The following is a 20,875-nucleotide window of genomic DNA, read 5'->3' on the forward strand; positions in this document are numbered from 1 at the left end:
AATTATTGTCATTTTTTATAAAAAAAAAAGTAACGAAAATATTTATCGTTATTGAAATTTCGCGAGACGTCACTCATAACAACACAGCAACAATATGGCGGCTATGGTTAGGCTGCTTGAACAAACCGACGGTATAGTCGAAGATAGTTATCAGAGAAAAAAGTTAGTTTATTGTAAATCACATATTTAAATATGTTTGAACATTTGGTTCAAGATTTTAAAGTAATTTCAGGGCTTATGTTTAATAAATATTTGTGTTTACCTGGTTTCGCACACTTACATATTCGTACCCATAATTGCAAACAGAAAACGATTATCCTCCGATTACTGTGTATCGAGCGGTTAAGGAAACACGTACACTGATTTCGATATTCATGCACACAATTCATTAATTAACGATTCACCTTCAAAGTTTAATTTAATTACCTTTAAATCCATGTCAAAATTGTTTATTTACACTGTGATTAACCACGCAAAGCGAGAAACATGCAAATGGTTCTATTCACACACGCAATAAAATCCTTTTTGCGCGTTGTTTACGTGGTATCGAGACACTACATCCGGAAATGGCGGGTAATCGATTACAATAGGAAATATGACAACAAAACTTAAAAAATTCAATTCACTGGATATATTCATACAAACTGAAATGTTAATTAAAATTTGTTATAACTTCTATTTACAATTTAAAAAGTTTTTGTTTTAACATTCTTCTTTTGAGCAACATGGACACATACAAGTGCTAAAGAATTGCAAAAACACATCTGTTGGTCAATAGTTAATATTAATTTTAACATATGTGTTACTATTAAAAGATTTGATAAAATGAGTATACCCACTTAACATGTGTATGTCGTCATTTCACTTATTCTCGCGATGTGCGCACACAATTCTTATGCTAGATTTTCTGAGAATTGGGAAAAAATTTAAGTATCTTGTTTAAAATAAATCAAATGCTCAAAAGTGTTGTGTTTACACCATACTTGCCAGACGTCCCGACCTTGGCGGGACAATCCTGCTTTTGCGGTGTATGTCCCGGTGTCCCGATGTGACACAATTTGTCCCGACATTCGTAAAAAAAGACCTACGTTCTATAAGTTCACAATAAAATTCACTAATCAAGCTCTGTCTGGTTTAAATTACCATCGCTTATCCCTTTTTGCCCTCTATTAACAAACCATATCTACTAGTCAAGTGATTCAGTGTTGTTTTTGACACCTTATCAGCGATCTATTGGCATATTATTGATTTTATTGGGCATTTACACCATGGTGTTTTTATAAAAGGGGTCGCTAATTGCTAGCAATAGATGCATCGTAGTGAATTTAAAGCAGACAGCTTTTGTATTTCATGGCCCAAATCAAGTCCAAAGATATTATTACCCAGTATTCTGTGTATTATACCACCCGAGGTTAAAAACCTGTCAAAACAAAAATTTGGTATATCAAACAAATTGAGCGCTGACCGGTACACATTGATGTTTCGCATAGCTTTACTTTTGTTTTTGACTGATTTTCAGAAAATAATATGTACATATTGCATCAATCTAAATTTAGAGTTTGCTGATTGGTTGAATAAAAACAGTGCTTGATGAGCGCACATCGCGTTGAACAATAACATAGGCCTCTGTCCCAAATGGATGTCAAATAGAGGCATGCCCCGAAATTTCACGACATGAATTCATCCCCATAGTGCACATCTGTGTTTACTTCCGGAAAATGGAGAACGTCTGTGTTCATGAAATTCTTAAACACATTTATCGGCAATTTTTGCGAGAAATAATGAGGTTTTGTAAGTAATATACTTATTACTGACTACAGTAAAGGTGGCATGATTAGATAGATAGATAGATAGATAGATAGATTTATTTCGGCATAGGAAGCATATACACAGTTCACAACATAACATAGAATAAAATAATAAGCAATTATTAAAAACTATATCATGTACAATAAACTATGACATGCTCACCAAACCAAGGATAACACAAAAAAGAGCAAGCCCTTATTTCCATTGTGGTCCTTACTATTGGTGGCATGACAAAAAGAGGCAGACCTTAAACATAACTATGTTGACCTTAAACATAACTATGTTCATAGTAAAATAATTTTTTAATGAAATAAAAAATATATAGTTTTAGGTGTCCCGCATTTTTGTCAAATGTCCCGACATTTTTAATGGAATGTCCCAATTCAGACCTGAAAATTTCTGGCATGTATGGTTTACACTAGCGCGCAGTTGTCTGTCTCACTTTACAATTTATGATGAATTTTAATAAAGAGGACTAATCAAATTTAACGGAATAGAGATAAAATTGGATTATTGCAGTTGAAGTGAGATTTTGAAATGCAATTATACTTGTTTTTTCCTCATTTTGTCGTTTCTGTATTTATTTTCAAGTACTGTTAGTGAAACAAAATACTTGGAGCGTGATGCCTGATAAAAATTAAATACAATATTATTCTATGACCTCATTATCAGATTCAACCTAAATTGTCAGTCAGAAGCATTCCATCTTGTAATATTTTATAGCATATTTCTGTAATGCCATGTGTCTGTGTATTGTCTGTATAAATACAAAAATTGTTCAGAAGAATGTGTATATAAAATTTGCTAGTGCGGCGAAATCTATTATATATGTGGTAATGACAAAAATGGACTCATCTGTTGTTCACTTTATATTGATGAATATAATGTATACCTATGTAATTGTTTGCAGTGTTGCTGAGCAGGAAAGGCTGAATGAGTTTGCGGCATCTGTAAAAATACAAGCATGGTTCCGTGGATCACGGATCCGATGTTACATGAAGTATGCCTGTAGAATGAAAACCTCTTTTGTGTACAGACTGTTAATTTTTCACAGATTTTAATTTTTCATTTGTGTAATATTGCAGCACATTGCTATCATTCTCACCAGATCATTGTTGTTTGTTACTTTCAAACAAAACTGGTTGGTTTCTTACATTACAATGATATTTGTCTAAATGTTTAACATTGATTCCAATAAATATCTCTTTTTGTTAATACCAGTTTTTTAGCTCCACTGGCCAAAGGCCAGCGTGGCTTATGTCATGGTCCTGTGTCCATCGTGTGTGCGTCCGTGCGTGCGTGCGTTAACTTTTTCTTTAAACATCTTCTTGTCCTAAACTACTCGTCCAAATCTGATGAAATTTCTCAGGAATGTTCCTGTGGTGAACCTCTTTCAAATTTGTTCAAATTATGCCCCTGGGGTCAAATTTGACCCTGCCCCGGGGGGTAAAAAAATTGAAAATTTGCTTATATAAGGCCTATTTTGTGCAAACTTTATAAATCTTCTTGTCCATAACCATTAGGCCTAGGGCTACCAAATTTGGTATGTATTGACATCTTATAGTCCTCTACCAAGTTTGTTCAAATTATGCCCCTGGGGTAAAATTTGACCCTGCCCCGGGGGGTCAAAAAATTGAAAATTTGCTTGTATAAGGCCTATTTTGTGCAAACTTTAAAAATCTTCTTTTCCGTAACCATTGGGCCTAGGGCTACCAAATTTGCTATGTAGTGACATCTTATAGTCCTCTACCAAGTTTGTTCAAATTATGCCCCTGGGTTAAATTTTACCCTGCCCCGGGGGGTCAAAACATTGAAAATTTGCTTATATAAGGCCTATTTGTGCAAACTTTAAAAATCTTCTTGTCCATAACCGTATGGCATAGGGCTACCAAATTTGGTATGTAGTGACATCTTATTGTCCTCTACCAAGTTTGTTCAAATTATGCCCCTGGGGTCAAATTTGACCCTGCCACGGTGGGTTAAAAAATTGAAAATTTGCTTATATAAGGCCTATTTTGTGCAAACTTTAAAAATCTTCTTGTCCATAACCATTGGGCCTAGGGCTACCAAATTTGCCATGCAGTGACATCTTATAGTCCTCTACCAAGTTTGTTCAATTATGCCCCTGGTGTCAAATTTGACCCTGCCCCGGGGGGTTAAAAAATTGAAAATTTGCTTATATAAGGCCTATTTTGTGCAAACTTTAAAAATCTTCTTTTCCATAACCATTGAGCCTAGGGCTACCAAATTTGCTATGTAGTGACATCTTATAGTCCTCTACCAAGTTTGTTCAAATTATGCCCCTGGGGTCAAATTTGACCCTGCCCCAGGGGGTTAAAAAAATGAAAATTTGCTTATATAAGGCCTATTTTGTGCAAACTTTAAAAATCTTCTTGTCCATAACCATTGGGCCTAGGGCTACCAAATTTTGTATGTAGTGACATCTTATAGTCCTCTATCAAGTTTGTTCAAATTATGCCCCTTGGGTCTAATTTGACCCTGCCCGGGGGGGTCAAAAAATTGAACATTTGCTTAAATAAGGCCTATTTTGTGCAAACTTTAAAAATCTTCTTGTTCTGAATTATAGAGCCTAGGGCTACTAAATTTGGTATGTAGTGATATCTAATAGTCCTCTACCAAATTTGTTCAAATTATTTCCCTGGGCTCAAATTTGACCCGTCCCCGGGGGTCACAAAACTGAACATATGACGTTTACCAGTGGAGATTACTGTGGCCGTTTGGCTGTGACCAACAACAACATCAACATCTTGTAAACATGAGATAAAACCCTGTCATTTAGTGCCATTTTAGGTCAGATGGTGACTGCTTACAAAGGCATTGAAGTAAGAACATGTGTTATGAATGTTTTTCTTATAAACTGAAAAAAGTCGGGTTTTATTTAAATATGTCGAAAGTGACCATATATCCGGATGAAAATATTTTGGATGACATGTTAATTTTATGTCTTTTTTGTAGTGTTAAAACCAGTTTAATAATATATTATTGATTTTAAAAACACAACTTCCATGAACATAATTATTTCAAGGAAAGTCAATATATGATACTGCACGGTAAACTCAAACTTTGTATCCAAGAGAAGGTGTTGAAATTAATGAAGTGCAATGTTCTTAACTATCGTATATGCTGCTTTTTAATAACTAATGATTCATTGTTCCATTCGTGAATCATGGCTGATCATGAATTGTTGAAATGATTGTCAATTGCTCAACAATCCATGTATATTTCTGACCATTTTATAATTTTCTTAATACAAGTTATGAATTGATCTTAGAAGTCAAATGTATTACTTAATTAAATACATTTATAAATATAATGAAATAATCTTTAGATTATCATAATATTCTCAGGCCTGTTGGTCTTAGGGATGTGTGGGTTGATGAGCAATTTCTCCTTTTATCACAATTATTTCTACCCTACCTGATCATTTCCTTCATATTCCATTTTAGTTCAATTGACGTCTGCAACCTCTTTCAAATTGGGAAAGTCCAAAATGTGTTGTTTGGTAAAGGGTTAAGGCATTTTGATTCCTATGGGTCTTGTGAATCTGTTTCAAATCAAATGCGTAGATTTGATCTTCAGCATCTAAAAATATGTGAAATAGAAAGAACGACAATATCTTTTGGAGAGATAAATGTACCTACGTTATAAGCAAAGGACCTGTGCAACAATTCCCGGGCTTTTTTGTCTGTTTAGTTAACACGGTAGTAACTTTTTCCATATATAAAAATGCTCACCCTTCCAACTTTAAGCGCCCAGTGGGACGAGGGATAGAAAGAGAAAGTCACATGCTTGAGTACATTTCAACCCATGCGCATTACACGTTTTTTTCGCAAAAAAAAAGCAGTGGAGCAATACAGGGCCATCATGGCCCTCTTGTTCATTGATGTTATTATTATTCACTTTATTGTAAATGTAAAGAACACAATCTTTTGTTTATGTCAGTCAAGTTTTGTTGTTTCTTTCAGACACCTTAACAGAAGTGCCACAGTCATTCAAAAAAGATGGAGGGGGTTTATGGGCAGGCAGTTCTTTAGACTATATGTCAAGGTACTCCATATACAATTTCTGCATTTTTTTGTTTGAACAAACAAGACGAATGTAATATTGGTTATTATATATAAAGTGCATGTAATTTCACAGATTGTACCCTTAGTTGGGTTATATGTGTGCGAATAAAACTTATACTTTATTTTCCTTGAAAGTTGTTTCGGTAGTTTACATAAACATTGAAATCAATAAATACTTATTTGTTCAAGCTCATAAAATTGTCAATAAGAAGTGAAGATTGAAATTATATCTTTGACTGAAAATTAAAACATGCCATGCCTTGTTTAAAATCTGATAAGGAGGTAGTCATACATTTAATTCCTTTACTAGAACTTCTTGATCCATCTTACAGTAGATTGTGTTGAGCAATATTTTTAGCTCGGCTGTTTTCGGAGAAAACCCGAGGTATTGTCATAGCCAGCTCGTCGTGTCGTGTCCGCCGTCCGCGTTGTGCTAAAAACTTAACATTTTGTTAAGGTTTTGAGCATTGGCTCTAAAATCAAAGTGCTTCAACCTACAACTAACTTTGAAACTTCATATGTAGCTGCACCTTGATGAGTTTTTCATGCCACACGCATTTTTGGGTCACTAGGTCAAAGGTCAAGGTCACTGTGACCTCTTAAAAAAAAAAAAAATCTGACAACTCATCTATTCAAAACTGCACCCACAGCCGAGCGTGGCACCCGTTATGCGGTGCTCTTGTTTTGAAATAATACATCCCACATGTTTGTATTTTTATAAAGGTTTGTACCTGGTGCAACTATAAATTATAACTAAAAATATGTAGGTATAACTACAGGAGACTTTCAAACATTTTGAATCTTTTTATAATGGATTTACATTTATGAAATAAATACCAAAGTAGCAGTACTGTGGTAATCATTATTTTGTATACATCATTTCAGAACTGCGTGCTGGTGATGAAACTCAACTTCTACAACCTGCAGGCCACCAAGGTAACTGTTGTTGATGTTGTTTGTGGATGTGAAGCAAAACATTTACTGACATATCAATCTTGGGTCCACAATCAACATTGTATTATTTTATGTAAGAATAATAAAAAAGCATGGCACCAGTGTTCCCATGTCATGACATGCTCGACAAGCAAGTAGGATTCCTGCTTAAAATTCACTTAGAACTGAATGTTGGTTTGGAAATTTCTTATTCTTTGTATTATGTCTACATGATTGTTGATCAATATTGGTCAACACTTTCAAAAAAAACAAAGGAGATGTTAAGTGGGCTTTTATTTAATATTAAATTTTGTGGGAACTTCATGTTCTGTTTCAACAATAAAAAACAACAACAATCAACCCAATCAAACAGTCACACAAATTCTATTGTAGACAAACTGTAACAACTATTTTTTCAAAAGTTACTACAGACTTTTTGTGAATGGACTGTTTTTCTATACTAAAAAAACACAAGAAAATATCATCTATACTGTTTGTTACAAAAAACTAAGCCACCAACCTTAAAACTGTTAACTGTATGATGTTGCCATGATTAGCATGTAAAGAACTTTTGGTAACTGACGCAATCTTTGGTCATTGTGCTTGTCAAATGTTTATATATTTTTGTCTTATAAACCTATTTCCTTCTAAACAGGTACAGAAGGTTTGGCGTGGATACTACGTCAGAAAGTACGTCTTCAACTACTATAGTAGGAAGAGGTACCTGGAAGCCTTGGTCGTGAAGAATGAAATCATCAGGTAATACTCGTTCAGTTTCCTTTGCTTTAAATGTGCCATATTGCCATTTTTGCCAAGGGCTACATAATCTGGAGTTTGACTATATGCTTGTAAACTAAAGAATTGTTTACAATTAGTGTCATACATAACATTTGATTGCATGCTACCAGAAACGAGCTGGAGGAATATGCAGAGCAGCAAGAACAGAACAGGCGGCGTCAGAAGGAGGCCAAGGAAAAGTCAACACAGGAGCGCCTTGCCCGCAAATACCACTACCTGATCAGCACTCATGTCATACCTGGGGTGTTTAACTCTCCATTCCAGCCGTACGGCTTTATTTTTTAACATATATATATAGATTCTCTTAAGATGAAATATTTCAAGTTTTTACTGTGGTATTTTGGAGAACAATAGTCAGTTTTATAGCAATGAGTTTATGCAGAATTTTTGTGTACAATGTTAAAAGGAAATAGCTAAGTATTTATCTGATAAATTTTCAGGATCTGCAGTCTTGATTTTTGAAAAAACAAAACAAAAGAAAAACATGGGAAAAACATGATATACATCAAATGATGTCATAAAAAACAAACATAATGATGTCACTATAATGTGCATGCGTCCTGTTTTCAACTTGATGGAAATCTAGCTTAGTTTATAGTATGTTGTTTCTTGTCAGGGTTGTTAATGGGATACAATAATAGATATCCATTGGCAGGTTCCCTAGTGAGATGGAGTATGCCCTGGCCAGTGTGAAGCCCCTTGTCCACAAGCGCAGGGCGGTCAGTGAGAACCCCTATGACCCAGGCTGGTCAAGCTACGGACATGAGCTGCCCAAAGCCCCACAATTACCGCCCTTGGTCAACAAACCACAGGTGAGGCACTTTTTTCAGTCAGAATGAAATTCACACTGCTGTGAACCATTTTTTTCCCATTTCCCTTTCAGTTTTCCCAAATGTTTGTACCTTACAGGAGAATGTGTATAATGAAGCTTTCAAAATTTCCTTCCGTTATATGACAGTTTATGTTTTATCATTCTGTATGAAATTGTTATTTATATAAGATTCTCACTGATAGATTATTTGAAAAAATGTTAGGCATTTTTTTAAGTGTTTGTGTTTAAGGTAATTAATGAATAGATAAAACTGTTACTAAAATAAAACTTAATTGATAAATTATAGCATGACTTGAATTTTGTATAGGTATTAATTTACATGTATATGAAAATCATGCTACTACTTGTGTGCAAATTTATGGCATAAAAGTTGATTACTTATTTTATGACTATTTCTGTTTCCTATCTCAATTTTCTTTATTAATACAATCATGTTTATGTTAATACTCATGAATAACATTACATAGTGGTGGTATGAACATTATATTATCTATAAACCCTTTCCCACTTAGAAGCAAAGTGAAAATGGCTATGTGCAAACAGCATAAAACAAGAACAGCCTGCAAGTAACTCGCAGTCTGTTCAGGTTTTATGCTGTTTGATGCTAATCAGTATCTATAAAGTTTGGAGATAAAGCCTTAAATAACTTGAATCTAGTAAGAAAGGTCTCAATTTAAATATAACTTTCTAAGGGACTGCACATGCTTGAAAAACATATCTAAGTGGTAAAGGGTTAATATCTGGAATGGTGGCAATTGTAAAGCTTTCTTTTTTCAAGTGGACTATACATACATTTGTTTCTTTCAGTATTCCATGCCTGAAAGAAAACAAGTAAGATGGTTGGCATGCAATGTATGCTTAGATCCACTCATACTTATGTTGTCTGCATCAAAATTGTACATATATGTCACAGTACTTAACATATGTTTTATTTAAAAAACAATTGTTGTTGTATGGTTGTTAATGGCCAACATTAATTTTGTATTGTGTTAGTATGTCTGATAAAGCAGAAAAGAGTTTAGTAGATTTATGTTTGTTTCTTTTGTTATGGTTTGCTAAATTTTTCAATAATTAAAATGAAATTGTTTAACATGTGTAAATTTAGAGAACAGAGGAATATTTTGACTATTTATTAAGCATACAAACTCATATGAACTATAATGAAGTATAAAACATACATTTTTGAAATGTCTAACTTAAGCTTGTTTTCAGTAATAACAATATGTCAATGATAATGCTTTTTGTTTGTTGTTGTAAATAGTTAAGTAATCCATTGATTTTGAACATGAATCATGATGAATGATTATGCATTCCTGACAGCTTTCATAACAGCATGTATGTGAATGCATTTGTCTTCATAGTGTAATTAAAGCAGTTTTGCACTAACAATTTAATGAATCTACATAATTACAATAATAAGGAATATTCATAATATTGTTAACTGAGAAAGATATAGATTAAGTCATTTTTGTTAATGTAAATTTTGCATTATGACCAAGTCGAGGGCACAGACGAGTTAAAACCGAATTGAACTCAAATAATTTAATAAGTTGTGTTGTTTAAACAGGTTTATTATGAATCTGTGTTGTAAGTGGGATTTCAGGATTATATGAAACAAGTATTGCAGAAATCTGAAGGTATTTTTTTATTCAAAAGTTAATTTTGTGAGTCAATTTAGAGCTGATGATATTCATAACATTCACTTTTTTTCCTAATTTCCATCCTGTAAAATTTGTATAAATACATTCCTTTAACACAGTAAAAGTGTCAACAGAAAACCTGAATTCTGGTATTACTATGATGAACAGTAAATAAGACCTCATCTGTCTATTTTAGGGCCCGTTCCGAATGCCGGATGAAGTACAGCGGCAGCGTTACAAGTCGTTCCAGCCTAGCCTGCGCGTGGCCACGTCGTTCACAGCTCTTGAGGAGGCCAGAGAGAGGATGAAGGCAGAGGAGTGGGTCACCAGGATCAATGATGACATGTGAGTGACAAGAGAGTCAGGGCTGCCTCTTGGTTTGAATTTTATGCAGTCAAATTTCCTTTCCAAATTGTGCATATAATTGACATATTAGGGAATGCAGAGTGAAGAATCAATGGGGTTTTCAGGGGTTTACACACATGCTGGACAGCATGTAAACACACTGTTAAGAACTTTATTTTTGCAAATATCTCAGGTTATTGTAATACATAAGCAAACATCTTTAGTGCATAAAAGACATTTTTATGCTCCCCGAAAATGTTCGTGAAGCATATAGTTGCCAGTTTGAAGTTCCTTACTTATGTACTTCCTTAATTCCTTCCTTCCTTCCGTCACACTTTTGTTAAGTTTCTCATAGCTCCTTCAATATTTTACCGATCTCTAACATATTTGGCATGTAGGTACCTTGCATGGACCTCTACCTTTTGATGAGGTTTGAGGTCACTGGGTTCAAGGTCAAGGTCACCAAGGCTAATAATAGATTTTTCCGTCACAATTTTGTTACAGTTTCTCATAGCACCTTCAATATTTTTCGATCTCTTATATATTTGGCATATAGGTACATTTCATGGACCTCTACCTTTTGATGAGGTTTGAGGTCACTGGGGTCAAGGTTACCGAGGCTAATAATATATTTTTCCGTCACAATTTTGTTACAGTTTCTCATAGCGCATTCAATATTTTACCGTTCTCTTACATATTTGGCATGAAGGTACCTTTCATGGACCTCTACATTTTGATAAGGTTTGAGTTCACTGGGGTCGAGGTCAAGGTCACAGAGGCTAAAAATAGATTTTTCCGTCACAATTTTGTTACAGTTTCTCATAGCGCCTTCAATGTTTTACCGATCTCTTACATATTTGGCATGTAGGTACCTTGCATGGACCTCTACTTTTTGATGAGGTTTGAGGTCAAGGTCACAGAGGCTAATAATAGATTATTTTAGGTGGTTATTAACACATAGATTGACAAAGCGCATCATCGGGGAGCATCCATCAGTTTCACTGATATTCTTGATTTTTTCAGAAATTGGTGACAAAATTTCATGTTGCGTGAAGCATAACCGTGCAGTACACAGTTCATTTTTGAACAAGAACACATGCTTATCAAATGAAGTAATTTTGATGTATTTCACAGTGCCATAAGCAGCTTAAAAATCTGTCTTTTATTCACTAGTTCACATTCTAAAGAAAAATAAAGTGTATTTAAAAGTTATTTGAAAAACAAGCACCACTTACCGGTTTGTAGCCATCCATTAACGGGTAATTTGGAACCGCCCTGTCACGTGATACTGCACCCTGGAATGGACAAATAAACCTTGAAAGTGTTTTCTGATTTTACTACTGTCTATTCATTGCATTTTTTTTTCTCTGAGCCATTTTATTAGTGTTTTAATCATACTAGTATATTTATTTATACAGATTTAAGTCATACAATTTTAGGACTTTCTTATCTTAATTAATTTATATCTTATAGAGTTCTAAGAAAGTAGAAATTTATGACATTTTTCATAATTTATTTTTACAAATTTGACAAGCATCAGTACAACCTTTTAGTCTGGTTGATATGTGCTGAAGTTATGTATGATGGTAATTTGGGAGGAATGAATTATGGCTATTTGTTTTCATGTCAATGCTTAAAAGGTCAAGGTTGCAGGGCTTGTTACATGTAGTTTAAAAGGTACAGTGGTATTTTGCACTGTTTAATACAAACGTCCTGTAAGAAGACTTTCAACTGTGATAAAACAGCATCTCAAAATTGGACACAGAATTCCATAATTAGTGGATTGATTATGGTACTGGAAGCAGTAAAATGCATTCAAAGTGTTATCCTGTCTTACATACACAATAGTGTAGACCCTTAAGATCATAAGATTGATAGCATATGACTCAAAATATTTACACATTTTGTTTTACAGATCAGCTTTGTTAAAAGATACTTAATGAAATCATATGTGATTTTGATTGTTTCACAGCTTTGTCCCGTTTACAAAACGCGACAGCCAGTACGAGCCCCTGTTACACACCACATCGTCCTATGGACACCTCCCGTATGGCACAAGATATTTCAGGGAAGAGTTCCTCGACCGACATGTCACAAGAATGGTGAGTGTTGACCCTCTTTTACTGAAGAGTTTGATATTTTTTTTATACTGAATACAGATAAAGTGTGTTTTTGTAATGGTTTGATGTTGATGACAAGTACACATTTGTGTAGGAATGATCAATGCCCTAAACATTTGTTTGATTTTAATAATTGTGAACATCATTTTGATTTGCTTACTTATTTAGTGAAAGATAACTGCCACATTGGAAAAACAGTTGTGTGTGTTGTATGTAGTTATTTAATTTAAATACTTGGATGTCTTATATAGTACATGTAAACATTATGCCATTTGTACAATATCTGGTAACTTGTAACATTTACAAATTCATTGCGTATAACAAGTTTATTAACCAGGTTTTCCAAAGGAAAAAACTGGTTATTAGATTGGCGAATGCGGGCGGGCTGGCTGGCTGGCTGGCGGGCTGGCGGAACAAGCTTGTCCGGGCCATAACTATGTTGTTCATTGTCAGATTTTAAAATCATTTGGCACATTTGTTCACCATCATTGGACGGTGTGTCGCGCGAAATAATTACGTCGATATCTCCAAGGTCAAGGTCACACTTTGAGTTCAAAGGTCAAAAATGGCCATAAATGAGCTTGTCCTGGCCATAACTATGTCATTCATTGTGAGATTTTAAAATCATTTGGCACATTTGTTCACCATCATGGGACGGTGTGTCGCATGAAAGAATCACGTCAATATCTCCAATGTCAGGTCGCCACGACTAAAAATAGATTTTTTTAAAAACAAACTTACAAAGGGGGTTAATTTTGTTTGTTCATTTCAAAAGTTCAGTTTGAGTTTTCTCCCTTTATCAGATTTTTTGTTCACAATGAAAACCTGGTTTTGTGACAATATTGTCCCTTGTGTAATAATAAAACACAGGTATACAGAAGAAATTCTATGCAATTTAAATGTATTTTACTTTATTACAAAAAATGGCATGTTTGTCAGAGTAATAGAGACAAAGACGGCTCCTTCCAGACCTAATATGGTCTGAATAATGTTGTCTCACCAAATCACATGTATTGTCTAGACTCTAACTTGGGATTTTGCCTCTTTCTTAAACTGAAATACAAAATTATGTGTATTTTGAATTTAGAAATCATTTTTGGCAATTAAAAAGCATACAAAATAACTTCCCTATTTTCCTGTAAGTTTTTTATATATTTTCCGTGCTATAGTTACACGTTTTTAAAAAGACATACTTTTAAATGCCTTCAAGAGATATCTTTTTAGCTCGACTGTTTTCGGAGAAAACCCGAGGTATTGTCATAGCCAGCTCGTCGTGTCATCCGCCGTCCGCCATAGGCGTCGTGCTAAAACCTTAACATTGGCTCTAAAATCAAAGTGCTTCCACCTGCAACTTTGAAACTTCATATGTAGATGCACCTTGATGAGTTCTACATGCCACACCCAGTTTTGGGTCACTAGGTCAAAGGTCAAGGTCACTGTGACCTCTAAAAAAAAAAAAATCTGACAAGCTTTTGCAGCCGAGCGTTGGCACCCATTATGCGGTGCTCTTGTTTTAAGAAAATGTGTTTATTTAAGCATACACCGTGAAATACCCATGGTCTAGAAAGTTAGTGTCACTTATTTATCTCAAATCAAATCAAGATTTATATTGTTTAAATATGGTTCACTAAAGATTTTTGATTCAATATGTGTATTGCTAGAATTTAATGTGTAGTGAGATGTTTGTTTGCATGTAACAATAATTATGAAAATAAATATTTAAGTTTACCCCTCTGCTAATAAACAAGTTAATTGAAAAGAAAACTGGTATATATCTATTCAAGCAATATAGAGTTAGAGGGTACATGATTGATTGCTGTTATTTGTACAGCGAACAAACGCTAGATGTTCTTTAATTTACAGGTATCCCCTTCTGATCCCTATAAAGTGTATTACGTGGTAATTGGAATGCTTCAAATCAGATTTCTCATTTAACACTCATCAAAGTTGGGACTTAAGTAGATGAGTTGTTGTTTTTATAATTACTGGATTCTGTTTTGTTAAAAAGCGAGAATCATATTTGGACACAGTTGAGAAATATGTGAAAATACACTTCCACTAATGTCAATAATAAATTATATACGCATTAATCTTTAATTTGATCAAGTCAGAGGACAATACAATTTGTGTCGAAACTCTTCTTTTAGTAGCGGATGAGAAAGTTAAATGAATTATGGCAAAAGCAGGATAACTTAAATGAACCATAACATTGTTTCTTAATAGAATTTGAGAAATTACAAATAAAAACATTGAAACATGTAACATTTAAATGACTTGATAAATATCATGGTGTGGTTATTTGTTCAATAAATGTTGCAAATACTCTGAAGTAAAGAGGAATGTTAGTTAATGTACATTCTGTTCAGATCATGTGTTTATAAATATAAGTGAACAGAAATTGCTTTTAATACATATTGAAGAGTTTTTAGTCTAATAAATGTCACTAATGTTCATTAGAAAAAATGGCAAATAAAAATGTTTAGAGTATTATATTCTATTAACTGCAGCTTTAAAGATGTATGAAGAAATCTGTGTAACAAACTAAATATAAATAAAAAATACAGAGAGCATGCATTGCGGGTAAAGTGTTGTCCCAGATTAGCCTGTGCAGTATGCACAGGATAATCGGGGACAACCCTTTCTGCTTTTATTGCATTTTTTCGTGTACAGAAAATTTTCTTTGAGCAAATATTCAGTTTAGGCGGAAAGTGTCATCCCTGATAAGCCTGTGTGGACTGCACAAGCGAATCTGGGACAACACTTTACGCACATGCATTAAACCCCCTTTTCATAGAGAATGGCTCCAATTTTCTGAACTGTGTTGGTCTAGAGGACTTATTTGTTTCCAATCTTCATGTAAAGTAGTCACAACATATTTAGCTATGGTCATTTGGCTTACTTAAAAATTTGGGTCTTGTGGGATCAAAAAGTAAGTCGATATAAAAAAACTTGTTATGTTGTCACTTGGTCAAATCATTTGTTTAATAGCTTAACCAAGTAAATATATGGTTTTGCTCCTTTGAAAACATGGATGCCTGGGGATGGGGCAGTTTTCCTTTCATCTCCATAGAAAAAGCCTGAGAATACTCTAACTCACAATTTTTGCACTATCGTCTTGAAATTAAAATCTGCTTAGTAAATAATTGAAATAATTATTTCTTTGCCACATTAACAAATATTTCTGCTCATTAAAAAACATGCGTGCTAGGAGATGAGGCAGTTTTTCAATAAAGGTTATTTTTGAAACTATGAAAGTATGTAAACAACCAACGTTCAATATTATTTGCAAATACCTAGTACCATTAGCGTCAGGTGAGCGTCATGGGGCCTTTTGGATCAATCATGTGTAAATTATACAGATATTCAATTACATTGAAGTATAAGATAAGCAATAGTCCAACATGTTAATATGGTCATGCTATTCATTTGTGTTTTTATTGTTAATCAGTGTTGCATGAAATTGTTTGCTGTTGTTTTTGGCATTGTTAGTCAAATATTTACCTATAACTGAAAACAAATCTTAGATAAATGTTTTAGATCTGCTTCATGAAAACAATGTGTGATGTTAAGTTTTTAACCAGGTTTTCCGAAGGAAAAAACTGGTTATTAGATTGGCGAATGCGGGCGGGCTGGCTGGCGGGCGGGCGGAACAAGCTTGTCCGGGCCATAACTATATCGTTCATTGTCAGATTTTAAAATCATTTGGCACATTTGTTCACCATCATTAGACGGTGTGTCGCGCGAAATAATTATGTCGATATCTCCAAGGTCAAGGTCACACTTTGAGTTCAAAGGTCAAAAATGGCCATAAATGAGCTTGTCCTGGCCATAACTATGTCATTCATTGTGAGATTTTAAAATCATTTGGCACATTTGTTCACCATCATGGGACGGTGTGTCGCGCGAAATAATTACGTCGATATCTCCAAGGTCAAGGTCACACTTTGAGTTCAAAGGTCAAAAATGGCCATAAATGAGCTTGTCCTGGCCATAACTATGTCATTCATTGCGAGATTTTAAAATAATTTGGCACATTTGTTCACCATCATGGGACGGTGTGTCGCACGAAAGAATCACGTCAATATCTCCAATGTCAAGGTCGCCACGACTAAAAATAGATTTTTAAAAAAAACAAACTTACAAAGGGGGTTAATTTTGTTTGTTCATTTCAAAAGTTCAGTTTGAGTTTTCTCCCTTTATCAGATTTTTTTTCACAATGAAAACCTGGTTTTGTGACAATTTTGTCCCTTGTTTTATTTATCTGACATGGTTTAAACAGGGACACTGCTTTAAACTAATATGGAACTAAATGTATGCAGTAATGTCTTAGAATTGTCACATAATTGTAAGTGACTTAAAATTTATTTTCAAGTGATTTTAGGTTGAAACAAACTGTTTAGTTATGCCATTTTCAGTTCATTACATCCAAATTTGTTTGTAAGAATTAATTTACAATACTATTTTTTTTAAGTAATTTATAAAAGTACTGTATTAAATTATTAATGAATTAAAAGCATTTTTTACTCAGACCAACTTTTACATTTTTAAACTTAGTTTATTTCTGCTCGTTTTAACTGCCAGACACAGTTCAACAAAATCAAGTTGTTTTTATTTTACTGTTTTCAATTTAATTGTTTTTGAAATTAAAAAATGTTTTATCATGTTCATACATGACAAACTAGTGAAACACTGAGATTGTTTTTTTGGAGTGTTCAGAACTCCATGTATATGCTATTAAATGCTTCATTTTGATGCCAAATATTTAGATCTTTTTTAAAATGTCTTTTCCAGCCATTCAAGACAGTTGTTCCACCCATCCCAGTTTTTGAGAAACTCAATGACACATATTCCCAGGGGCAAGTGTGAGAGAGGATACCATGAAACGGAATACTTTGTGATATTTTTACATATGTATATTTTCTATGAAAATGCTGTCACTGGTTGTGTTAATTACATCATCTTAAACTGTAATATTGGTATTTTGTAGAAATGTGTTGATATTGGTTGATGAAATAGGAAAACAAAGTTGTTTTGTTTTACATAAACTTTAATATGTAATATTGTTTAGAAAATACTAAAAACATAGTTCATCTAAATCTCAATTTGCATAACAGTGAAAAAAAAGAGTGTTAAGTACCGAATGTTAAGAATGTCAATACCTAATGATACGATTTTATGGCATGTTCTATTGACAAGCAGGGGGAACTGATTGAAGCTGTAACAAGAATGAATCAAGTGAACGTTTACTAAGAAGTCATTAAGGTAGTGCACCTCTAATGATTTCCCGCGATTTCTTCGAAGGATGAAGAGCCTACTATTAGGTGCCGTAGCCTAGTGGTTAAGGCGATAGACTAGAAATCTTTCGGGATATTCCCGCGCAGGTTCGAATCCTGCCGACGACGTATACTTTTTTGCGACGCGTTTTATTTATTTTCTAACGTAATTTGATTTAATATGGCATATAAGCTATATTTATTGTTAAATATGTTGCAATTTTTATGCACAGTTTTCAATTATTAAAATTAAAACAACGTTATGGCGAAATTGGGTGATTTACTGTTGAAAATACGAACCATGCATGTTGCATTTTTATTTTTATTTCAAAAAGTAAACAGTAAATCTGTCTAGTTCTTGGTATTTTTGCTGTATATAGTGTTTCTATAAAAACTAAGTTTAAAATATGACTTAAATGATACTATTTTGAATTTTATGACACTTTGTTTTTAACCGACCCAATTTTTACTTGGCTGAAATCACTTACATTTCATGGTGCTCTTCCATAGATAAAAATTTGTAAAAAATAAATGTCTGTAAAAGAATACTTATTTCATCTTGTTTAAACTTTAAACACCTTTACAGCATCTGTACACACCAACTGCATGCCCATATTTGGAAATTTGAATGAATTATGGAACTTTTATATACCCCAGGGGTGAAAATAAACTGGACAAAAGCCGAGCGTGGGGGTGGTTTTGAAAAAATCGGTATATTTTTTTAAAAAGCATGGAAAGCCTACCTACAAATTTGCATGTAGTTCAGTGAAATGATGCTGATTAAGAAAATAATTAATTAGATTATATTTGGATATGTGCCCATTAGAGGTGCACTACCTTAATAACAGAATTTACCTTATGCTTATACTTGTGTGGGTCTCAAAACCATAAAAGCCATACCATAGAACCAACATTTTCACAAATGGAAATCATATGCAAAATAATCTGCAATATATTCGTTGAATACCCTTAAATGTTTCAAAGTGTTTACCTAATCTACAGAAAATAATATGTGGCAAAGCTTGTAGTGTGTTTGTGATATTTAATGATTGCAAATACATACAACAAAGTAACAACGGAGGCGAGTATTTGTGGCATATCATGGAATGGTGTTTAGATTCTGGCCATCGTGAAGTCACTTTTGATCAGAATTACGTAAGCCATTTTTCTGCTGGAAAATGGATTCATGCTTATGCTAGAATAAGACTTAGTTCTCAAGGCTTCTAAAATATTCTTTATAACATACACAGTAGTCTGGGTTTAGGTAAAGCTGACTTTACAGTCTGATTCTCCAACTACATGTATTTTGTAATATAGGGGATGTTTAGTTATGTTCATGAACCTAATTTTCTCATTATCAGACTGGATTGTAGATTATTGTCTCAAGCATCAACACTGTCACTATTTATGTGTGATTATAATTTGTGTGTTTCACATTGACAGCAAATTAACCGAAAATGAGTGACTGCAAGAATCAATGGGTAAAGAGCATTAGCTTCATGATCATAAAATGGGTTGAGTTTGTATAGATTTAATTTTTTCTGAAGTGTAATGAAGCTTTTACATTTGTAATTTGTATATTCTAACAGTGTTTGTTTAATCAACAAGGTACTTACCAAGAATCTGTTTTATTTGATTGAGTTATTAAGCCTATATTTGTACACACCATTTTGCAAGGTAATTTGTATTTGAGAACTGAATTCTGGCTAATGAATGTATATTACTTGTAAACTCCTTAGTCTTGTTCGGCATTTATCTTTGCTTTGAACATTTGTAGACATTGTGTGTGTACATTTAAACATAATTATGATTAAATTCTGGCTTTTGTACAGTAAAAATTTGATAAGCTAATAGGGTCTTAACTGTACATATTTATTGTTACTAATACATGTTGGTGGACTTATATTTAAAGATTATATTTATCAGTGAGTATCAATGTACATTAATGCACTCTTCCTTTACTATCCGTCCATGTCATGAATTCATGATTTTGTTAATAAAACTACAGATACAAGATGAGTTGTTATTTTGTCATTTATATTATGCATGCAGTAAATGAACCTTCATAGGAAAATTTAAAACAAAACTAAATCTTGGGAAATCTATGAGTTTGAATACAATCCAAATTGAGGCAAATCAGACAACCTCAAAATGATTCTTAAACGAAGCATATACCATTTTCCTACAGCTTAATTATTTTATATAACAAAATACGACTTGTTGGATAAAGATAAGGTTTATCCCACACCTTACCTTTATCCAACGAATGTACATGTACATAGGTACTAAATTTTTGGCCTTTCACCTATGGTTGAAGGTCAAACGCAGTGAAGACTTGTACACGATTTAAGTAGTTAAAATGTATTAAGATATTTAATGAGCATTGTATTTACCAAATAAAAAAAGGAAAATGTATATGTTCTTGTTATTTTATTAAATTGTTATCAATGACAATAATCATAATAAAATAAATAAATCACTATTGAATGTGTCATTTTTAAATGCGGTCTAAAACAGTCCTACGCCTAATGTTTGGATTCTCCCGTTCTATCCGGAGAAAAATTCTTGTTTTACCCACTTCATTAAAACTGGGATCACCGCCCTTGACAGGTAAATACATATAATTGGGGATTTATAGCGATTTGATGTTTAGCTGAACATTATATTTACGCCAGTAATACTATCCAAAGAAAAATGGACTGTAAAAGATCGATGCATCTAAAGAAAATTGTAAAAAAGGGTAAAAGACAGATAGTAAATAATTTTGTCACCGATGAAGTTGTAAACACAACACATGGGTTATCGGTTTTATCCCATCTTCACCGCGACATTGACGGTATAACACCCCATGCAGGGCCGTACCCAGGAAATTTTGACTGGGGGGGGGGGGCCCAAACGGGGAATGTGCGGGAGGGGTTGCCCCTACCGAATATATATTTTTATTTTTATTAGGCACTGTTCAAGGTGAATTTTAATGCATATAAAACATTATTTTGTGCTATAAATTTATAGATATATAACAAGTAAATTCGCACTC

The 20,875-nt window shown here is 33.6% G+C and overlaps 2 protein-coding genes across 4 annotated transcripts in view; one reads left to right on the forward strand and one right to left on the reverse strand.

Annotated features, from left to right (window-relative positions):
* LOC127872830 (uncharacterized) overlaps positions 1 to 20,875 on the reverse strand; it is a 118,604-nt gene that overhangs the window by 5,380 nt on the left and 92,349 nt on the right. The window lies entirely within an intron of this gene.
* Positions 32 to 19,852, forward strand: LOC127872827 (spermatogenesis-associated protein 17-like). Of its 2 annotated transcripts, XM_052416246.1 has the most exons (12): positions 32 to 162; positions 2,720 to 2,809; positions 5,796 to 5,877; positions 6,783 to 6,833; positions 7,486 to 7,589; positions 7,739 to 7,894; positions 8,284 to 8,440; positions 9,268 to 9,291; positions 10,297 to 10,445; positions 12,418 to 12,547; positions 14,429 to 14,464; positions 17,357 to 19,852. In XM_052416246.1, exons 1-12 carry the CDS (start codon positions 95 to 97, stop codon positions 17,429 to 17,431), a joined length of 1,122 nt encoding a protein of 373 aa, XP_052272206.1. In that variant the 5' UTR covers positions 32 to 94; the 3' UTR covers positions 17,432 to 19,852. The 2 variants fall into 2 exon arrangements, with proteins under 2 accessions (XP_052272206.1, XP_052272207.1); XM_052416247.1 differs by lacking the exon at positions 14,429 to 14,464 and having other exon boundaries at positions 87 to 162.

The sequence above is a fragment of the Dreissena polymorpha genome, chromosome 3, assembly GCF_020536995.1.
Source record: "Dreissena polymorpha isolate Duluth1 chromosome 3, UMN_Dpol_1.0, whole genome shotgun sequence".
NCBI lineage: Eukaryota > Metazoa > Mollusca > Bivalvia > Myida > Dreissenidae > Dreissena > Dreissena polymorpha.

Excerpts from the sequence above, each read along its gene's own strand:
- LOC127872827 (XM_052416246.1), top strand. The coding sequence starts at position 95 with ATGGCGGCTATGGTTAGGCTGCTTGAACAAACCGACGGTATAGTCGAA. Across the intron at positions 7,895-8,283 it reads TTTAACTCTCCATTCCAGCC|GTTCCCTAGTGAGATGGAGT; the intron begins GTACGGCTTTAT and ends ATCCATTGGCAG. Across the intron at positions 8,441-9,267 it reads CCTTGGTCAACAAACCACAG|TATTCCATGCCTGAAAGAAA; the intron begins GTGAGGCACTTT and ends TGTTTCTTTCAG.